Source organism: Brachycentrus maculatus, unplaced genomic scaffold, assembly GCF_059751285.1.
Source record: "Brachycentrus maculatus isolate JH-2025_06_01 unplaced genomic scaffold, ASM5975128v1 h1tg000050l, whole genome shotgun sequence".
Taxonomy (NCBI): Eukaryota; Metazoa; Arthropoda; class Insecta; order Trichoptera; family Brachycentridae; genus Brachycentrus; species Brachycentrus maculatus.
The window spans coordinates 2567876-2588452 of NW_028280804.1; the positions used below are offsets into that span (position 1 = coordinate 2567876).

The following is a 20577-nucleotide window of genomic DNA, read 5'->3' on the forward strand; positions in this document are numbered from 1 at the left end:
ATTTATGTATTATATTTACGCATATTAAGCAAAACTTCCATCATTCAGGTCTGAATAAAAACTCAAGTCTCAAGTCAACTAGTAGTCTTAAATAAAACTCAAGTAGATTTATATTATCCACTGACACTTCGTGATGGAATTGCATTTTCAATTTATTATTAGATTAAAACCAATATTTTTTTTTTTTTTTAGCTTTTCCACTTTTTTATTTGACCAGCGACCGGGTTTCGTCGTTACCGACATCATCAGACTGGTGACCAGTCTGATGATGTCGGTAACGACGAAACCCGGTCGCCGGTCAAATAAAAAAGTGGAAAAGCTAAAAAAAATATTGGTTTTAATCTAATAATAAATTAAAACTCAAGTGTTATAAAAAGTGTTTTCTTTAATCATTGTAACATGTCTTACCACAAAGTTAATGCCGAAACAATTAATAAAATACTAAAAGTTAAATCAAGCACAGATTTTTTGAGTCAACTAAATTGTGTTTTATTGTAAAAAAATACATGTTTGTTTGTGACAATTGTTTCGCCTAGTTATAGCATTTTCAAACGAATGTGAAGATTGGATGGACTGACGGTCCTTATACTCGTATAGCTATACGATTCTAAGTACTGAGGTAATAGTTTTAACATGTGCAGTAATAATTTACGGGAAACAAAAATAGTTAATGCAGTCTTCTTCTAAACCTTATCCGCACCCAGTGGTGCATAGGGCACTGAATTGTAATGACGTAGTGCTATCTTGATCGTTACTTACATGAAGGTAAGGTGACAAGTCCAAGGTAATATTAAATAAATATCATAGTGTAAAATCACTAATATTTTAACCCCCCCTAGAAATTTATCCCGGGACCACCAGTACGGTAGCCAAGCGTGCTGACCATTACACTACGGACATATCATATTACGAAATCTAAAATAAAGTTCACATTTAGAATATTTTAATTTATAATCATATTTTCAAATTAAACCATCTTTTAAAAGGATCCCTCCGATAGCGGCGGAGAAAAAAATGTAATTAATGTACTTAAAAAGACAATTTTTATTTTTATATGCGACCTGCGTGTCTCGCATTCGGGCCGCCCCACGACCCACCTGCTCAATTAGCTACGGAGGTATATCTTAAACAGCTTTCAAAATCACCGCAATGAGGTCCATTTGAATATGAATGGGACCTCTTGATGTCGCATGCTCGCCGGGTACCGTGAACACATACTTCATTTTTTCTGGTATTTAACTAACTAACTAACTAACCATCGCGCCGCTTCCCCGCAGGGTTAGGCAGAGAGAATCGAACGCTACACCACTCTGTCTTTGCAAACATTCTTCGCCTCTTCTACATTCATGCATCTCCTCATACATACCCGACGATTATTACGACTCCTGACCCGGCCGCTTTCAAGTATTTGACATACCTGATTGTGCCAGGTTTTCCTCGGTCTTCCTTTGCTTCTTTTTCCAACTACATTCGACTCATAAATTTGTTTAACCGTTCTTTCCTCACTCGTACGTTCCACATGTCCAAACCATCTGAACACACCTTTCTTAATTTTATCGATAATACTTGCATCAGCCTTGCATTCTTTCCTTATTTCGTCATTCGAACACCTATCAAACATCGCTTTGCCACACATTCGTCTGAGGGATAGCATTTCGACTGTATTCAGTCTGCTTTCATCCTTCTTTTGCCAACTCTATGTTTCGCTTCCATACATAAGGGTTGGAACCAGAACTCCGTTGTGTACTGCCATTTTAGCTTTCGCTGATAGATTATTTGCTAAAACTGATTTTAGTGCACCATTCACTCGGTTCCCAGCATTTTCGGTATTTAAGTTCTGTTATTTAATATTTTCGGTGATGGAGGTCACATCATACTAGGGTGCCGTGAGCACACATGTTATATTTTGATTTAATGCTTCCAAGATTTTAACGAGTTGCGTACACAACTCTCTAATCATAATCATAAATATTACATTTAATAGCAATAAACCTATCTTATTAATTTTCGAAGAAAACAACTTCCAGTACAGGCGATAAAGCAGTCTGAACATAATCAAATCATTTAAATGAGCTCAATTAAATTGACAGTGGAAAATTTCCTGGTTCTGCGTTAAAAGTGAAGGTTTTATCAACTGTGTTTATTTTAAGAAAAAGTGGTATTTATCATGTGAAATTTAAATTAAAAATGGATGTATTTTAACCGCAAGGTGACTGCCGAAACAATTAATGAAACATGCAATGAAGTTATACAACATGCTTTCATTACCCAAAAGGTTAATAAAAAAAACTAAATATAAAAAAAAGTTGTTCATAAATAGGTGAAGGAAGTAGGTAGATTTAAAATAGATTGACCATTCAGCCATGTATTTAATTGCATGTATTACATCAATTCTGCCAAATAGTATTACAAATAATTATTGTCGAATGTGCCTTCAACACGGAAAAACTCTGTGAGGACATATTATAGTAATTTCTTAATATGTGTGTGATGAAAAAAAATGACAAATTCATTGCATACGTGTATATTCAGTATTTATTTTTTAAAAATCAAAGTTCACCAAAATTAATTATATTGAATTTTAGAGTTTTACCCATAATTCATGAACATTTTGATCCAAAATTAAAAAATGAAAAGTTGTAAATTAGCAAAAGTCAAATCATCTTGACGCTTTAAGTTCTATATTATAAACGCATAAGTTTATATAGTTTTTTTCAGTATTAAAAATAATAAAACGAGCATATTATACAGCTAAACTTTGTTGCGAATCTTGCCAAAACAAGTGCTCGGATACTTTATATATTTTATATTATAATCATATTTAAATTACCACGCGGTTTTGCTTATAGAATAAAAGGATGAGGTCGAGAGCTCATTTACATTTCGTATGCTTTTCGGCGTAGACACATCCATTATTCGACCAGTACTAACGCCTGAAGGATATTATATTGAGTTATATATGCATGTAACTTATATACATATTATATACAATGTAGCAGAAAAAATAATGGTAAAAGTTCAAAACTAAAGCAATATATAATATATATATATATAAATATATATATATATATATATATTATATATATATATATATATATATATATATATATATATATATATATATATATATATATATATAAAATATATATATATTATATATATATATATATATATATATATATATATAATATATATATATATAAATATATATATATATATATATATATATATATATATATATATATATATATATATATATATATAATATATATATATATATATATATATATATATATATATATATATATATATATAATATATATATATATATATTATATATATATATATATATATATATATATATATATATATATATATATATATATATATATATATATATATATATATATATATATATATATATATATATATATATATATATATATATATATATATATATAATTAATCACTTGTAATAAACCACTCAATGTTTTAATTTGTGCCTGTAGATGAAAACATCTGTAAGTTTTCGAAACTAGTCGTGTATAAAAATAAAACTCATTAAGTGGTTAATACATTAACTAGTGTTTAATTTTTAAAAAATAATCAACAGTTCAATCCACAAAGTTAATGCCGAATCAATAAATAATATAAAATAAATATTTGTGATTTTACACTCTTATCGCCCTGGACTGGTCCTCAAAGGGCAGGAGTGATCACCTTTCTTTCATGTAAACAAAAATCAAGATAACACTGTTTCAAAACGATAAGAGTTAGAAGATAATACAAGTTTCCGAACAATGTCGGAAAAAAATATTTATGCTTATTTATTTTTTTATAATATTTTATTTTAGTCTTGTGATTTAGTCTTGTGATTTCCAATGAGGCCTCTAATAACTTGTGATTTTCAAGACATGTATATTTCCATTTTTGTAACTCCTTCATGCATCAACGAAATCAACTGAGCAATCATGAAAATATCTAATACGAGTATCAATTGATTTTGGTACCTATTTTTATGACATGTTATTTTTACAATCATTGCCATACAAACACTGATCAAATGTTAAAATGCTGCAGGTAGGTAAGCGAACTATGCTTTAAGAAAAAAGTACTTAAATTGCGTTAAACGTGTGGTCAACCCATTAACGTAAAATACGGCTCACTTAAATAAAAACGTACGGATAGTTTATGGTCATCCGTCAATCCAGATCATCGCGGTATAAAACAATAAATTATCTTTTCCCTTCGGGCGTTTAAGAATAGGTTACAGGAACCAAAATAAAATAATAGTAATTTACTCGCAAGAAACGAAAAGCAAAAATTTTAGGAATCTATCCAATTCATTATCAGCTGGAAAACAATGGAACATCAACCTTTTCTAGTTTAAAAAAATACCAAATTTACTAACAGTTTAAATACAACAGTTTTGCACCCTTTTTAAACCGATTTCAAACCCAATACTACCAACCAAGAGTTAGTGATATATTTTACGATTTTTGCTTTTTTTGACTCATTTTTCTATAAAATTGTATATAGGGTACTAAACTCAATTTATGCAGTGCGATCTTAATAGGTCATTACACGAAAACAAAAAATACTACGATTTATTGTCAACTTTATATATAATACTTGGTTTACTATTTAAATAAAAATTGGTGGGGTTTAAAATTAAATGTATTGCCTTCAACCGATTTGATTCACCAAAAGGGGTTTTAAAGGTTTTTAATATTTTTTGTTGTTGTTTAAAATCACCTGGTTCAAATCACGTTTCGAGCCGCCCTTACATCGGTATTCAGATTTCGTGAATAAAACGTTGCAAATTATCACTACAATATTAATTTGTTAATTGAATCACTTTCCACTCATTTTACTACAAATACAGTATTTTTGTAAAAGCATATTTATGGAGTATAATATAAGAAGGATCATGATTATTTTTAAAACTGTAACATCTTAATCATATACCTTTTGTATCCATAGAAAATTTTCTCATTAGAACATTATAATAGTTATAAACAAAAACAGGGTTTTGAAATATTATTCGCAAAAGATGCTTTTCGTTTCGGGGTATGTAAGTAGTCGGTTCTTATTATTGGCATTTGGCACCCACCCCAGCGGCCGCCCACCCCTGAGGAGGGATGATGGACCGTGATGTTTTGGAGTCCAAATATGTCTTCGGGTATAAATCAAGTGCCGGGCGGTACCCTTAATAATTCTACCCGAGAGCCAGATGCGGGAGAAAGTAAAATATGGCCTTTTTATTTTTTAGGCTATCTTTTGCTGTTTCGCTACAGGTAAATATCAGGTATACGAAACTACCGCCGAAAAGGGCAAATTCCATACCGAATACCGGCATTCCTTACCGTTTCTCCAATTTCGTATTTTTTCTCCTTGTTTCTTCCCCGCGTTCTGATATTGAAATATTTGTAGTAATAAAAGTGTTTTTATTAAAGTTACGAGACAGTTTGCTTATTTATTTGTCAAAGGGAACGAATGAATGAGAAGGAAATATTCCGCAATACAATACATCATTCTGATATTTATTGCGTTTTCTGGGTATATTTTCATATTAATATTTCATACAAAGGTAGATTATATTATGTTGTATGTCATGAAAATCCTAATAACATGTTTTAATTTGACATTCTTATATTGTAAGGTGAAAAAAAATCACCTTTAATATTTTTAATTAAAACTGTACTTGGTAAATATCATTATTTTTAAACTCAGTTGTGACACGTGTTTCGATGTATTCCGCATCATTTTCAAACACCGTATGAGAAGTCTAAATTTTACTAAATAATAGTGGTATTTACTAAGTAAAACTTAAATTAATAATGGTTATATATTAACACAAAGTGACTGCCGAATCAATTAAGGATACCTTTTATTATGTTTAAAATTTGGTTTTAACCATTTATGTTATTTAAGGCTGTGCGAAAGAAGTACATATTTAATATATAAAGTACACAAATATTGAGGTTTTTTTTCTTCAAAAATACATGTGTACCAATTTGAAGCATTTATGACAGGGAAAAATATAATATTTTGATGAATTGGTTATGATTTCCTGAAATGCATAAAAATCGGTAGGGGTTTCCCTCCTATGGTTGGCACCAAGATAGCGAGAACCTGTCATTGACAGGATCCGTTCCCCTAACATACCTTCTACAAATACCCCCGCTTGTCTCTCTGAACCTAATAACAGTCTAGCAACGTATTTCCTTTTAATATAATATTATGACATTGAATTCGCTAAATTATATAACGTGTACCTACTGATTAATATTCATATCGAAAATGTTTGGAAGTCTATGAAGTATACGGGGAATTCGATAAAATATGAAACGAAAATTATATTTTATTAATTTAAATAAAGCATTATAACTGATATAAGGAAACCGTTTTATTCCTTTATGCAGTCTAAATGAAGGGAAAATACGAATGTGAGGCAAAACGATGTATGATAGATGTTCAAGTGGTCGAATAAGGAAATAATGCAAGGCGCAATATCTATAAAATTAAGAAAGGTGTGTAGAGATGGTATGGGCATGTGAATCGAATGAGTGAAAACAGAATAGTAAAACAAATTTATCGATGAATGTGATTGGTAATATAAGCAGAGGAAGACCGAGGAAAACTTGGCTTGATCAAGTATTTTATACCCATGAAAGTGGTCAGGTCAAGAGTCGAAATATTGTAATATGGCAATAAGTTTTGGAGGGAAAGGAATGAAAAATCATGTTTTATTTTTATTTTTAATTATTTGTTTTTCGTTGTAAACAAGGGCAGTGCGGAGCGCTATGGAGAGGTGCGCTCACCGCGACGTCTTCCGACGACATGACGCGCGCAAGCTCATCGTCGCCATGACAACGAGGCGGGCACGTGACGGTTGCCATAGCAACTTATCGTGCTCGCTCCTTCTCACCCACACCTCGCTCGTACTCCCATCCCTCACGCACTCTCGGAGTGCGAAATGTATAACGCATGCGCGTCAATCTGCGTCCCTCTCTGCCTTGAGCATGCGTCCCGCTCGTCGATCAGAATTCCTCTCGTTTTATATCAGACCGCGCGGGCGTCTCGTTCTAGCGGGGTCTTGCATCCCTTTCTACGCGGTACGAGTTTCCCTCTTTTACGGTAACTGGCATCCTTTTTCAGCGTTATCACACGTCACTCTCTCCGTTTATAAGTAGGCTTCTCGAAAAGTGAGTTTGTCTCTTTCACTCCTACCGGAGGGACGCCACGGCGTAAGGGGCGGGAAGAGGACGGGGATACACAATATGAAATACGCGTGAATGGAGCGGTCGCCTTGGCCGTGTGTATGGATGGACGTTATAAAAGTCAAACTTTTCCGTAACAATCGTAGAATGGTCGGATCGTTTTGAAATATTTAGCTATTCATTTGTTTCCCAACTTTCGGGTGACGAGGAAATTCGCCGGAAAACGGACAGAATTTGGTTGAAAGAGAATTTCAGAAGTTGAGTTATAAATATCATGTACTCGCTTTTGAATTCAATTTCAATGTTTTAGATTTTTTCACCGTCCCTTATTCTCAGGTGAAAATTGAAAATTTTGAAAGAAACGTACAAGCTAAATTTTTTATAGTCATTTGAAGCATTCAATATTTTTACATGTGATTAAAAATGTGTATTTAAAATGCTTTATTTAATGCTTTACTTCTGTAATTTTACAATTTCGCTGTCACTCGAAATGTTCCCGGTTCAATCCCCTAATTTATCAACATACAAATTAATTTAAATAATTTTTCTTACTGTTAAATATTGTAAACAATTTGTCGTGACTTTAGAAATGTTTAAAAAAAAATCGCATATACTTAACAAAAACCACACCCGCCGTATATATACTCGTATGCTGCACTTTGTTAAAAAAGCCCAAAGAATGATTAAACTGACCATTTATTTTTATCCTCAAAACGGGACATCTACCAATTTTTACGTAATAGCATGTATATTCAAGAAAACACGTATTTTTTCATTGTTTTTATGTATTAATAAAATTAAATGAATATTGATAAAGAAAATAAAATGAGTAAATCATGTAAATATGAAAAAATGTGGTTTTATATTCTTCTGATGAACATATTTTCTAAATTATAAGTGGGTTTGCTTTTAAATAAGAATGGAATTCTTGGCAGGATTTTTTATAATTTATCTAAACCAACAACATCGCTTTAAGTACTCTGACTTGTAATTGTGTTTTTTCTGTCATCCGCAACTCTTTCTACGGGCGCCATATGCACCGAAATCAAGCTAGGATTTGTTCAGCAAACTTTTATGAAACGGCTATACTACAAACTACCATCTTTTAAATTTCATATGTTGATTGTTGAAAAAAATTGTTACCGTGTGTTGCTCTTTTTTAGAAAACGGGACATTTCGACGTCCCAAAACATTACTTGGGGACAACGGGACAGGATCTTAAAACGGGCCGTATGGTCACTTTAGGTATACCTATATTTAAATCACACTTTTAATAAGGATTAAAATCCTTGATAAAAGTGTTTATATTTTTATTTCCATACTTAAAAAAAAAAATTGCATTAATATTTTTTACAGTATTTTTAAAGTTTATTAATGTATTAATTATTAATCGTTATGTTGATTTTAAAACTCAAGCTCGGGTACATTGATATCAGATACATTTTATTTAAAAAAGGACAAAAGAAATATTTGACGGTATCATGTGGGTACCTTCGGAGGTATATATTTCAACAGGATTAAAATCCTTGATAAAAATGTTTTTATTTTTTATTTTTATACTTTATAATACGCAGGCAGATGTTGGCTTTGCCAGGAACTGGTCCCTTCTTGAACATTATTCTTGAAACTCGATATGAATACGGTCTCGGATAAATAAAAAATAAATAAATTAGCGCTTTGGAAATATTCAAGCGAGCAGTCAAGTTATTTTACAAATGCTTCAAAAAGATAAACATTTTTTAAATGTATCATAAAAAAAACTATTTAATTCTATTTAGGAAATAAATACAAAATAATAGTGAATAAGATTATGCGAGAGACGATGCCTTTAAAAGAATAAACTTTTAGAACAAAACCATTAATTTTCAAATAATTGATCATATTTATTTTATTTTTTATTTTTTATTGTGATTCTTTTTATGAAGTATTTTGAGCATCTACAAACCTTTGACATAAATACTAGTTTGCCATTTCGATTATTTACAGACAACTCGACAAAGACGAAGAAAAAAAGCAATATAAAAAAAGATTTCGGGCGTTGCCTAGTAGGTACGTGATATAATTCTATTAGAATCTCACTTAATCAGTAAAAGTTTTTACTATAATTACTTCCCACGAAAATACACAGATGGCGGTAGCAGAACTCGCATAAAAACGGTCCCAGTAACAAGGAATATATGAAATTTTAAAAAAAATCTACAGGTATCTATGGTACCTACTGTGAATAACTCACAGTGTATAAAGTGATTTCTTAAACCAGCCTTGTTATCAACCCTGCGAATGCCCAACATGAAATATTTCCATCCAAAATTATCAGTAAAGGTGATCAGTCCCGCGCTTCAGGTACCATTCAAAAGAATATAAGATTGAATTTATTTGGTGAAAAATCACATATTTTGACCACTCTGGAAATCGGGATCTTTAACACGTCTGCCAAAGGCGCTCACAACTACACTATGGACGCGGATCGCAATTGTACTAGACTTTAGCTATGTTACATGAAAAGCAAAGAGCATAATAAGTTATAATTTGTAGCAATTATTTTTTTAAATACCTGGGTATTCCCCCGGACTTCCTAAAAATACTGAAGAGTAGACCCGTCTCGCTACGTCTGGAGGTGATGACCATTCCCTTCTCGGACACCATTTTCCTGAAAAACAAAAACATATTTATTAATTAACAAAAACAAAGAAAAAAGATTAGTTTACTCATAATTTAAAATGAGAACTCAAATCAAAATCATGTGAACAAACAGTTAAAAGACAGCTTAACTATGTATACGATGTATGTATATATTATGAAATTATTATTTTGAACAAGTATTGTAAAATAGAAATCATAGTGAGAGCATATTATTGTAAATTTAAATTGCAAATATCGCTCACTCCTTTCAAGAACGTCATAAATCAAAAGACTTGATTTTTCAGGATAATGTTTTTAATGTTTAAAAATATATAATACAATGTATTAAAAAATAAATATCAAGCCACTTATTGAACTTTTTACTGTGCAACAGATCTTTTTGTGTAAAATTTGAAGGTTTATTCTCCATTTGAAAAATAATTAGTAAATTTAAAAAAATATTTAAACAATACCTTTTCTTCAAAAAGAAAGAAAAACAACACTCTCTGCCCTGTAGCGGGTAAATATTAAGTTAAAAATATGCCGCTTTTGCTGGGACATATTGAAAACATGCACAACTGCAAATTGACGATTTTTAATTTATGACGTTCTTGAAAGGAGTGAGCGATATGTGTATGATAAAGAATATCATTATTAAACATAACTATAAAACAAAAGTATTTTTTGAAGAACAAGTTATTTGTAAAATAATGGTACAATGCTTGCGTTGCCTCTCAGCGCAAACGGATTCACCGTCCTTTGATAAAGATATTATTTCTCGAAAGCTATTTTTGCTTCGCAACGATCTTTTGACCAACTCGTTTGATAGCTTACAAAATATCCGAGCAACTTTTTTTACACGTTTTCATTGGTCCGATCGGAATATAAGAAGAAAAAAATACCCGGAGAACATAAAAGGGAATCGTGTACACAACTTTACATAGCTTCGGGTGGATATCGCATTTGGAGTTGGAGTAATTGAACGTTTGAAATGAACTTCAGTATAACCCGTAATCAAAGCCTTTCGAACAGATTGTGAGGGAGAGGTCAGCACCGGGCGAGCGAGACGAAAATAAATAAGGCAACAAAAACTCACGAACACTCCGTCCCACTTCAGCGGTTTATCAGCTAATCCACAATCGTGAATACAGGTGTTATTAGTTTCAAATAAAGTCCAATTACAAACCTCCATTACAAAATACTATCATTCTCTTTTTTACCGAGTAATTTTAACAACCAAATAAAATACATTACTGCGACTAAATTGATTTGTTTCGGTAGTTATTTAGTGTTGATTTCTAGACGTTTTTAAATAAAAATATATTATATTACCGCATTTCCCATTAGACGTTAGCTCCCATAATAAAACAATGTTTTGAGAATCGAAATATTTTTTTTAAATCAAACAATTTTGGTAATGTTAGTAGTTACTTAGGTAGGTACGATTTTTACTTATTATGTGTAGGTATGCCGATCAATTTTTATGTGGCATAATCTTATGTGGTATAAATAAAATATATGGTGTTATTTTACTATCAAATTAATCACATGCTTTGATGTTTTTCATCCAGTCGTCTAGTAACAAGTGATTGATTTATTGCTACAAATCTACACTGAGTAGTAAAATATATAAATAAAATAATTTACTAATCAACACACTTATTGATAGGAACACAAAAAAATCAACACAATACTTTTTTTCTTTTTAACTTAAACAGTGAGATTTTTTTTATATTAAACGATGATCACGATTTCGATGATTGTTTATGTTGGGTATAATTCCTTAATGTTTTGTTTGTTTTTAAAATACATGAGATTTATTATAGATTCGTCATGAAGTGCTATAATGATGTTTTATAAACATTTATAATATATTTAAAAAAAAATTTTTTTTGCCTTGAGCAGAGAAGTCTATATACAGGGGACCCCTCGCCTTGGGCCTATAGTATTCTAGAAGAGAAGTCCATATACAGGGAATCCCTCAATCTATCTCGGGCCTATAGCATTCTAGAATAAGGCAGAAGGTTTCATGGTTCTGTGGCCATAATGATATAGTATTACGAAAATCATCTAACCGCTCGCTGCACGACTGAAAATATAAACCTTGGTGCCTACACTGTAATTGTGTAATCTGCTCGGTTCAAATTTGTATCTCCTTTAATTATTAAGGGTATATTTGTAAAACTATTATTAACTGTCAAATACTCTAGTCATAAGGAATAAAATACTTTGATTTTTGGTATTATGCGAGTGTTGATTGAAATTTTCAAAATATTTTTTTACATTTATTATCGAAATAATTCTGTATCCTAATATTAAATTCAAACATAAGAAAAAATACGAAATTTGGATCGCAGACACATATCTATTTGTTAAGTCACTATTTAAACACTGATTACGTCTGTATTGTCATACTGACGAATTATTCAATATTTTTGATTGTTGAAAACATTAAATTTATTTCCTATGCATATAAGATATGAACATGGTGTCAAGTTTTCTTTAACATATTTTTTTTGAATCGGTTATGTAGCTTATTTTAATTTTTACACTTTGTATTTTTATGAATATTCATAAAACAAGTTTTATTTGTAATACATTTAAAAAAATTAAAATATACAAAAAAATACACGAGAAACGTAGAATTGCCCACGTGGAGCAAATGAGTGAGGAGAGAATGGTGAATGAAATCTACCAGTCAAATGAAATTTTAAATACAAACCAAGAAAGACAGAAGACTTGTTTATTAAATACTGAAAAATGAAAATGTATAAAGAGAGATGTACGAATGTGGAAGTAGCTAGAAACGTAGGCAAAATCTGATGATGTGACATTTTATCCTCACTCTTTACTCCTACAGTACTACTCAATACTAACAAATACACAGAAGACTGTAGAAACTATGAAACGCATTAGAAGACCCATTTTAGAAGCTTCTTTTCACAGTTGAAAAACTTGATAAGGAATAAAAAATGTATGTTCTATTTTCATTATTTCTTCTACAGCATGATATAATACATATGTATGTACATCGGAAGTGTTGATACGCACACCTACTGTTAACGTTAGCATTACGTACAGAGACATTGCCGTGAGAGTAAACTACTCACGAAGAAAATAATGGCTAAAAAGGTGACAGGGGAGGAGAATATTGGGGGAGAAAGCAATATCATACACCATTAACAATTTTCTCATTTATTCCGAGCCATAAGGCATAGCAAGAGATATCCACACGTCCAAAGGCGGTACAAAGGTTATAACGCAAAACTTTTTCATACCATGTTTCACTCATTTTAATTTCCGAATCCATTCCGTCATAAAAAAAAATCTTGATAAAACACCATACCTGAATTTTTCCGTGAAAATGGTTTCATGAATATTTTTTTCTCTTTCTAATAGCGTTATTGGACCATGTGTCATTCGCACTCCTTACCAATGCTGTGGACATCAGTTCAGTATCTTTTTCTAACTATTATCTATACCCAATCGTGCATAGGGTACTGCATCGTATCGACACAGTATAATCTTGATCGTTAATCGCACGAAGACAAGGTGACTAGTCCTGCACTTCTTGTGATAATATATCAGGGATAATATGTTCACGGTGATAATATATCTTCAACCTACAATGTCCCAAGGACACAACTCTAAAATTTAGAATTAGCTTCACATACGGTATTTAAAAATGATGCGGAATGTATCGAAACACGTGTCATGATAGATTTTAAGAAATATTGGTATTTACTTAGTCAAACTTAAATTAAAGATTATAATAAGTATGTAAATCTGAGAGTGAAAAACAGTTATATTTAGTTTAACTCACCTAGTAATCAAGCCGAGAACCCTAAACACGGTAGCCAAACTTGCTAACCATTACAATACGCAGGCGGACTACACGTATAGAATATAATATAATATGGACGGTAATTTTTACCCTTAGTTCATCCGATTCCTACTAATTTATTCAGTTTCCTTAGTGAGCTGGTTTGACTCGTTGGAATATCGAACACGAGTCCTATATCGATTCGGCTAGGTCTACGACAATAAACTAAAAACGTTTAACAGGTACTACTTTAGGGTTGCCATTGATCCAGATATGTCGGGACATGTCACCGTTATCGACAGTAGTGTTCCGATGACCTAGAAAATATCCCGATATTCGAAAAAAAATCCTCATCGACTAAGGGAGTTATATGAATCCTTAAATTTCAGAAAACCAATAATAGATTTAAACCTCCACGCTGACAAAATGCTGGGATAAAAATGTTTTTTAATCTAGGTATACCCGGTCACGCATTTCTGTGCCTCATTCTGGTAAAAAGAAAAATAAAGAAAACAGAAAGCACAAATTTATAACATGTGTAATCAACAATGCTTATGAAGCAATGAAAATGTCAAAAATCTATGAAAACAACAATATTAGTAAAAGCACCTGCCAAGATGCGCCGCTGTTTACAAAGAAACATGTTTTGTATTGCGTGTGATGCTTTTACATTCAACAGATGGCGCTGCCATTGCGGTAAAAACCTGTTTAAAACATGTTTTTTCCTATCCAGTCGCAGTATGTATAAACACGTGGGTTTTCGAATGCAACGTTGTGTCAAATTTTTTAAACATTGGTGATTACTTTAGAAAATTTATATTTTTCTTTATTTAAAATTAGGTTTTAAACGTAAGAAATATCCTATTATTGTACTAGGTAGTAATTTAAATGCATAATATAGTATTAAAGTCTCTATCTAGTGAATATCATAATAATAATAATATGGTGTTTGGCTAACCAAACGCAATTATAGTAATTTAAGAGTGTTGTGTTCATACTTTCACCTCATATAATATTTACCGAGCAAACCAATTCAGTAGGGTAGTAATAATATTTTTTATGCGCTGTATTTCGGGGGTGAGTAACGCCGGCACCCCTCACGAGTGACACTGCGCTTATGGGGCGGGTGGAAAAAAATGTAATCTATGCCCGGGACCAAATTTCCTTTCGCTTTTATGTTGATATCATATTTTCTTACTGGGGTGAACGGTCTAAGGTTACATTTTCTACCGTAATGAACGCGCGGAGTATTTATTATCATTCGGGTCAGTACAGGAATATATTTTTGTATTTCAACACCGACAATGAAGTTGTTCTAATCAGCTTAGTATATTCAAATGTATTCGTCGTGTTATATAAAGCGATTCCGTGTCTGATTTGTATAATGATACTGATGTTATCGAAGATTTTTATATAGTTTATCTATATCTAAACACTATCCTAAATTACGTAGCGATAATTACATCATCATGGCTACGATAAAATCTGAATATTTTCACAGACACATAAAAGATGCGAAGATTATTAAATTTAAAAGACGTGTGCTAAAATGGTTACCTGCGTTCATTCGAGCAGTAAATGTATTTTAACGGCACGTTCCCACAGTAAATCACCCGCTTGCGAACCGTTTGTTTATAATCTCAGCCATTATGGTTCGGTGTTCCTCGTCTCACACGACTCAACTATGCATCCTCATTCTTTCCATTTTCATAGATTACCGAGGAAAGGTGTATCAAATCTATAGGCCACAATTCCAACTATTGTCGGCTGTCAGCAATCAACGAAAAAAACAAAAAATACCCCATTTAGGTGAGATTTGCAAAAGACAAAAGATATCGACGACAGATTATGAATTATCTATCAAATACAATAAATGGACGATGATTAAGAGAGATAATGTGATATCAGGATAGAAATTTTTTACAAGGTTAAATAAATAGTGTAAGAAAAGTCATGTCATGATGATATGTATTCAGGAACAGGATGACATGATCACAACAACATAGTTGGTGAAAATAAAGGTGATAGGTTGAGGAGTTCTGTAAAATTGCAAAAAAGAAAACATAAATAATATTTCCTTTTAACGATAATGATAGACAAAACACGAGCACCCCTTATTTAAAGTTTGAAGGTCCCCATAAATCATTTGCTCTCGTATTCTTGATTCTCATACCTTAAGGGACACATCTACTTCTTTTTATGGATGATACATTTTGAGCACATTATCCATTTATGGGTTACCCTTTACTCCTGGAGATCGTTACTTTTTAACCACACTGTAAAAACATTTTTACGGTCTTTTCCTTATTTGATTGGTTTTTCTGTTAATGCCCGACGAAAAATAAAATGTTTTACGGCCCGAGCTAAACGCCTATAATATGAAAATAAAATTTCTCTTACATAACAATAGAGACTTCCACCATCACGAACTGCATAGAAGGCATAAATATTCACGAACATTCCCGGCCAGCAATAAAAGCTCTCGTTCCTCATCTGATTGCCGTCGTATAATTATAAATAAACCTCGATATACATTTATTATTATAATACACATTCTGGAGTAATAAAACCGACTGTCTCGTCGACTCCGTCAAATTCACAGCCGCGAAACACTGCGCGTAAATTACAAAACAAATTAAACAGTCGATCGGTTTTGTAATTCGAGTATAAAAAAATAATAAAAGGACAATAAACTCAGCGGGTCGTCAGAATGTAAAACGAGCTCATCGAGACTGTTTCCTCCAAAATGCCACTACTCCCTTGCAATAAAATATACACGTATATCCACACGGATTATTCCACTCTCATAAAAATCTGGCCGGACGTAAAAAAACGCATTCCACCTTTGGAAAAAACGGAGAAAAAATATATAATGGTCCATCCCATGATGAGACGATGCTCGTCCGTGATTGGCTGCGATGCCGGCCCGTAAATCATAACCTTCGAAAAAACTCGTTCTCGACTTCCCGGACTGTATTGCTCCGCCACTATCTCGTGATATATGCCGGACTAACGCGACGCCCGCGCCACACCGACCTCTCCAGCCGAACTCGATGTGTTTACCATTTACCATTTACCATTCACCATTTACCATTCACCATTTATCATTCAACATTCACCATTTACCATTCAACATTTACCATTCAACATTCGCCATTTACCATTCAACATTCATCATTTACCATTTACTATTTCAAAGAAAGTTTCCTCTAAAACATTTTGAGTGTGTCCAAATACACAAATCTGGATTATCTTAAATTTTTTAAAATAATTTTTGACATCTCAACATGTCTGAAGAACCTCAATAAAAGCTTTCCTCATCCCAGCATAGATGTCTTTAGTGAACTCTGACATACTGTGTTTCGAGTTTGATCAATATATCTAGAATTTATATGAATTTGAGTAACTTGGTTGTCAATCATGAGTAGAATTGGTAAATTTTACACGTGTGTAACGTTGATCACTTAAACCAGCCTATGACGGTCGCAAGCCCTGTAAATGCCCAGATTTCTATGTTCTTGAGATGTAAAATAATTTAAGACTCCCTTAATCACAGAGAATCATCTTACTTGTTTGACATTTGGGAATGAATTTGAAAGAAGATATTTTATTCGGCATTCGCCCCGGTCGTTATGTTAATTCGTACCGATAACCCGTGGATTCATCTCGGTGGCCGGTGGTCCCATTAAAATGAAGAAATTGACGATGCCTTCATCTATTCTCATACGATACACAATCAAGATTCCACTTATCCTCCGTTCGTGAAATGAAGTTGAACTTTTCGTCCAAAGATGGCAGCGTCGATTCGAAAAGATTGTGCAATCAATAAATCGAAACGGTTGTATTACTGGGGTTTTTTTAACGATTTTAAACTTATGTTACTACAACACCATCACGGCGTTTTTTGCGGGGGTAAGCAGAAAGGATGGAACGCTTCACCATTCTGTCCGGACATACACTTCTAGCTTCCTTCACATCCATATATGCCCACCAATATAAAGACTTCTGACACAAACAGATTTTAGGTTCTGATTGATCTTTTTATATAATCTTTTTAAAGTCTTTTTTAGCCATTCTCGTTCTGTTCTCCCATTCAAATTTGTCATATATATCTTCAAAGTCATTCTTTATACTATGACAAATTTTTATTCTTATTAATTTTCACCCACTATATTTTTATTCCATTGCAGTTTTGATTATTTTTTACATGATAGAGGTAGGTACCTACTGAGGAATTTCTTGAGATACGGCCACGAAAGTGATGCAAAACGTAATTCGATATCTCTGTCGGATCTCGAGTTACTTTGAATCGAGAACGTTTTCCGCAACTATATCGTGACCTTGTCACGTGACCCGCAGATACATCGAATTACCTCAGAAGAATTTATCTTAAAATGAGGAAAAAAACCTGTATTGAAACATCTTTTTAAATCCCTTTTTCCGAAACACATCGGTAGTTGGTAGCAAAGCCCGATGAACTTCTCGAGGGAAAGTTTGTTGTGAATTATCTGTCTACATACCGAGATACACACTTGCCGCGTAGAAATAATAGGCGAACATAACAGTGCAGAAAGTGTATGGCGGCTTACACTAGGTCATGGTCCTGTTATAAACCTCCTACAATAAATTATTACAATTACTACCTTCGTCCCTCTCGCACCCGCTGATGGCCCATTCAGACGGCGAGACCGCCGCCCGGGAGGGAGGGGGACAACGATATAAATTATCATGTCATACCGAAATAAATAACCCAACTTTAGTGTGACGTTTTTGTGGCTCTAAGTTGGGAGGCATTCTTTCGTGCGGTTTTGTTTGTTGAAAGTTTTCCGTAAGGAAGAAACAGTCCAATAACGTTTCACTTCGATTTTTATAAATTTGAAACCTTCGAACGAATAACAAAATGGATTGTATATTTCATTATTTACAACTGAAAATCTTTATTTACAACATTTTCAGTGATGTAATTCACTCAAAATGTTGTAAATAAATTAAGTGGTCAAATCATAAGCTAAAATAAAGTTAAAAAATTATATTTTAAAACGTTTCTCATGTATGTAAATATAATCCAGGATTTGGACCTCACACACAAATAGAAAGAGTCTGTGCTTAATAAAAGCTTTCTTCATCATACCATAGATGGTTATTGTGAACTCGCACATACTGTGTAACGAGTTTGATCAATATATAAATAAGTTTCAATAATTTGAGTAGCGTGTTTGTCAATCCTGGGTAGAATTGGTGGATATTACACGTGTGTAAAGTGATCACTTAACCAAGCCTATGACGGTCGTAAGTCCTGCAAATACCCAGACTTCAATGTTCTTCTTCATCTACGTTGCGATGTCAAAAAAATGTAGAAAATCTTTATCTTTTATCCGAATCTTCGGGGGACAAAAACAAGTGACAGAACTTGTTTTCTCGAAAAAACCTAATCTACAATTTATATCTCAACCAGCGCCTCGGCTAGGCACCCGACAGGATTCACGTAGTTCCAAAAACATCTGGCGATCCGATATCGGAATTTTAAATTAAATAAAATTATTCAGGTGTTCTCGGGACGTAATTTTTATTCAGCCCAACACTGCATGGAATTTGGACAGTTCGCTTATTTTATGCAGCGCTGTTTAAAATATTCACGCGAATTTCCGAGAATTCAGGACCAAAACGCTGTGACAAAGGAATGACGAACGGGAACACGGATACGCAGGACTACACTATACAGTATGGAGAGGATGGGGTTGACTGTATAATGAATAACAAGCTAAACACCAATATCAGCCTGCAATTTATCGCTTCTGGACGCTACAATGCAAATCAATGTCCTTTATAGGAATTGTTTTGAATTAAAATAAAATAACAAAATACATTCCATTCTTTTAAATAGTTTTGATCAAAATACTGATAAAATTAGTAAGTAAAATTTAAAAAAAGTAGTAAGTTAAAAATTAAAGAAGTAGTCTTTTTTAAATATAAATGTTTAGTCATAAATTAAACCCTGAAGAGGTTGTTGCCGAAACTGGTTGGTTAATAAAAATGTGAGTGGATAAAAAAACAAAGTCTTTTTAATTTTCAAAATAGTATAAAGAGTAAGCTTTATGTGCACATAAATTTGCTTCTAAAAATTGGTTCATCTTTGTTTACATATCTACAGATAAATATATTTCTTGATAATAATTCCTTTGGGTTTTTTCCTTCATTTTGTAATATAATATAATTACAAGCACAAAATTTTATATTCAGTTATTACAAAAAATATCCCACAAAGGCAAGGCCTGTGTGTGGGTAAACATTTTATTTTAGGTTATATTAAAGGATTCAAGAAGAATACAATAGATACAAAATATATAAATAGAGTAAAACTGCTAATATCAAATAATTGATTTAACAGAAAACAAAAAAAAATGAAAAAAGTTAAATCCATTATTTGAAAATACTATGAAAATTAAATTACGTTATGTTTGAAGATATTTATGATTTTTTCATAAGAACTAGATCACATATAAAATAAAAGTTTTGGAATGCAAAAAAATATACTTGTCATCGTGATATCTTATAAAGGTACCTACATAACTAAGAACCCATCTTTTTCAAATATTCCATTATTTCAATTAATTCTAAATTTTAATTAAATTATAAATTCAAAGCTTTCAAAAAAAAGTAGGAAAATCTTCTTTCAACAGATATTTCTCCTTTCTTTTTTAGTGTATAGTAGTTTATTCATTATATTTAGATTACAATAATGTTCGGATAAGATAAATAAGAACTAAGTAAAATGTAAAGCGCCTTTGAGCTAATTAAACTATTATTATTGTTATTATGTTTTAATTTAAACTAGGTTTGAGGGGTTATCGATTCAATTTGAACAGTAACTTTATTGATAGTAATAAAATTTCAGTCTGCAATTAAAAT

General features: G+C 32.2%; 1 protein-coding gene across 2 annotated transcripts in view; it reads right to left on the minus strand.

Moving 5' to 3' along the window:
- The window catches only part of hth (Meis homeobox homothorax), a 449971-nt gene that overhangs the window by 164278 nt on the left and 265116 nt on the right, over nucleotides 1-20577 (minus strand). For both annotated transcript variants that reach the window (XM_088277921.1, XM_088277922.1), the window contains one exon: nucleotides 9778-9873. In XM_088277921.1, the coding sequence (XP_088134047.1) occupies nucleotides 9778-9873 (96 nt within the window). The remainder of the gene's footprint in view (nucleotides 1-9777; nucleotides 9874-20577) is intronic.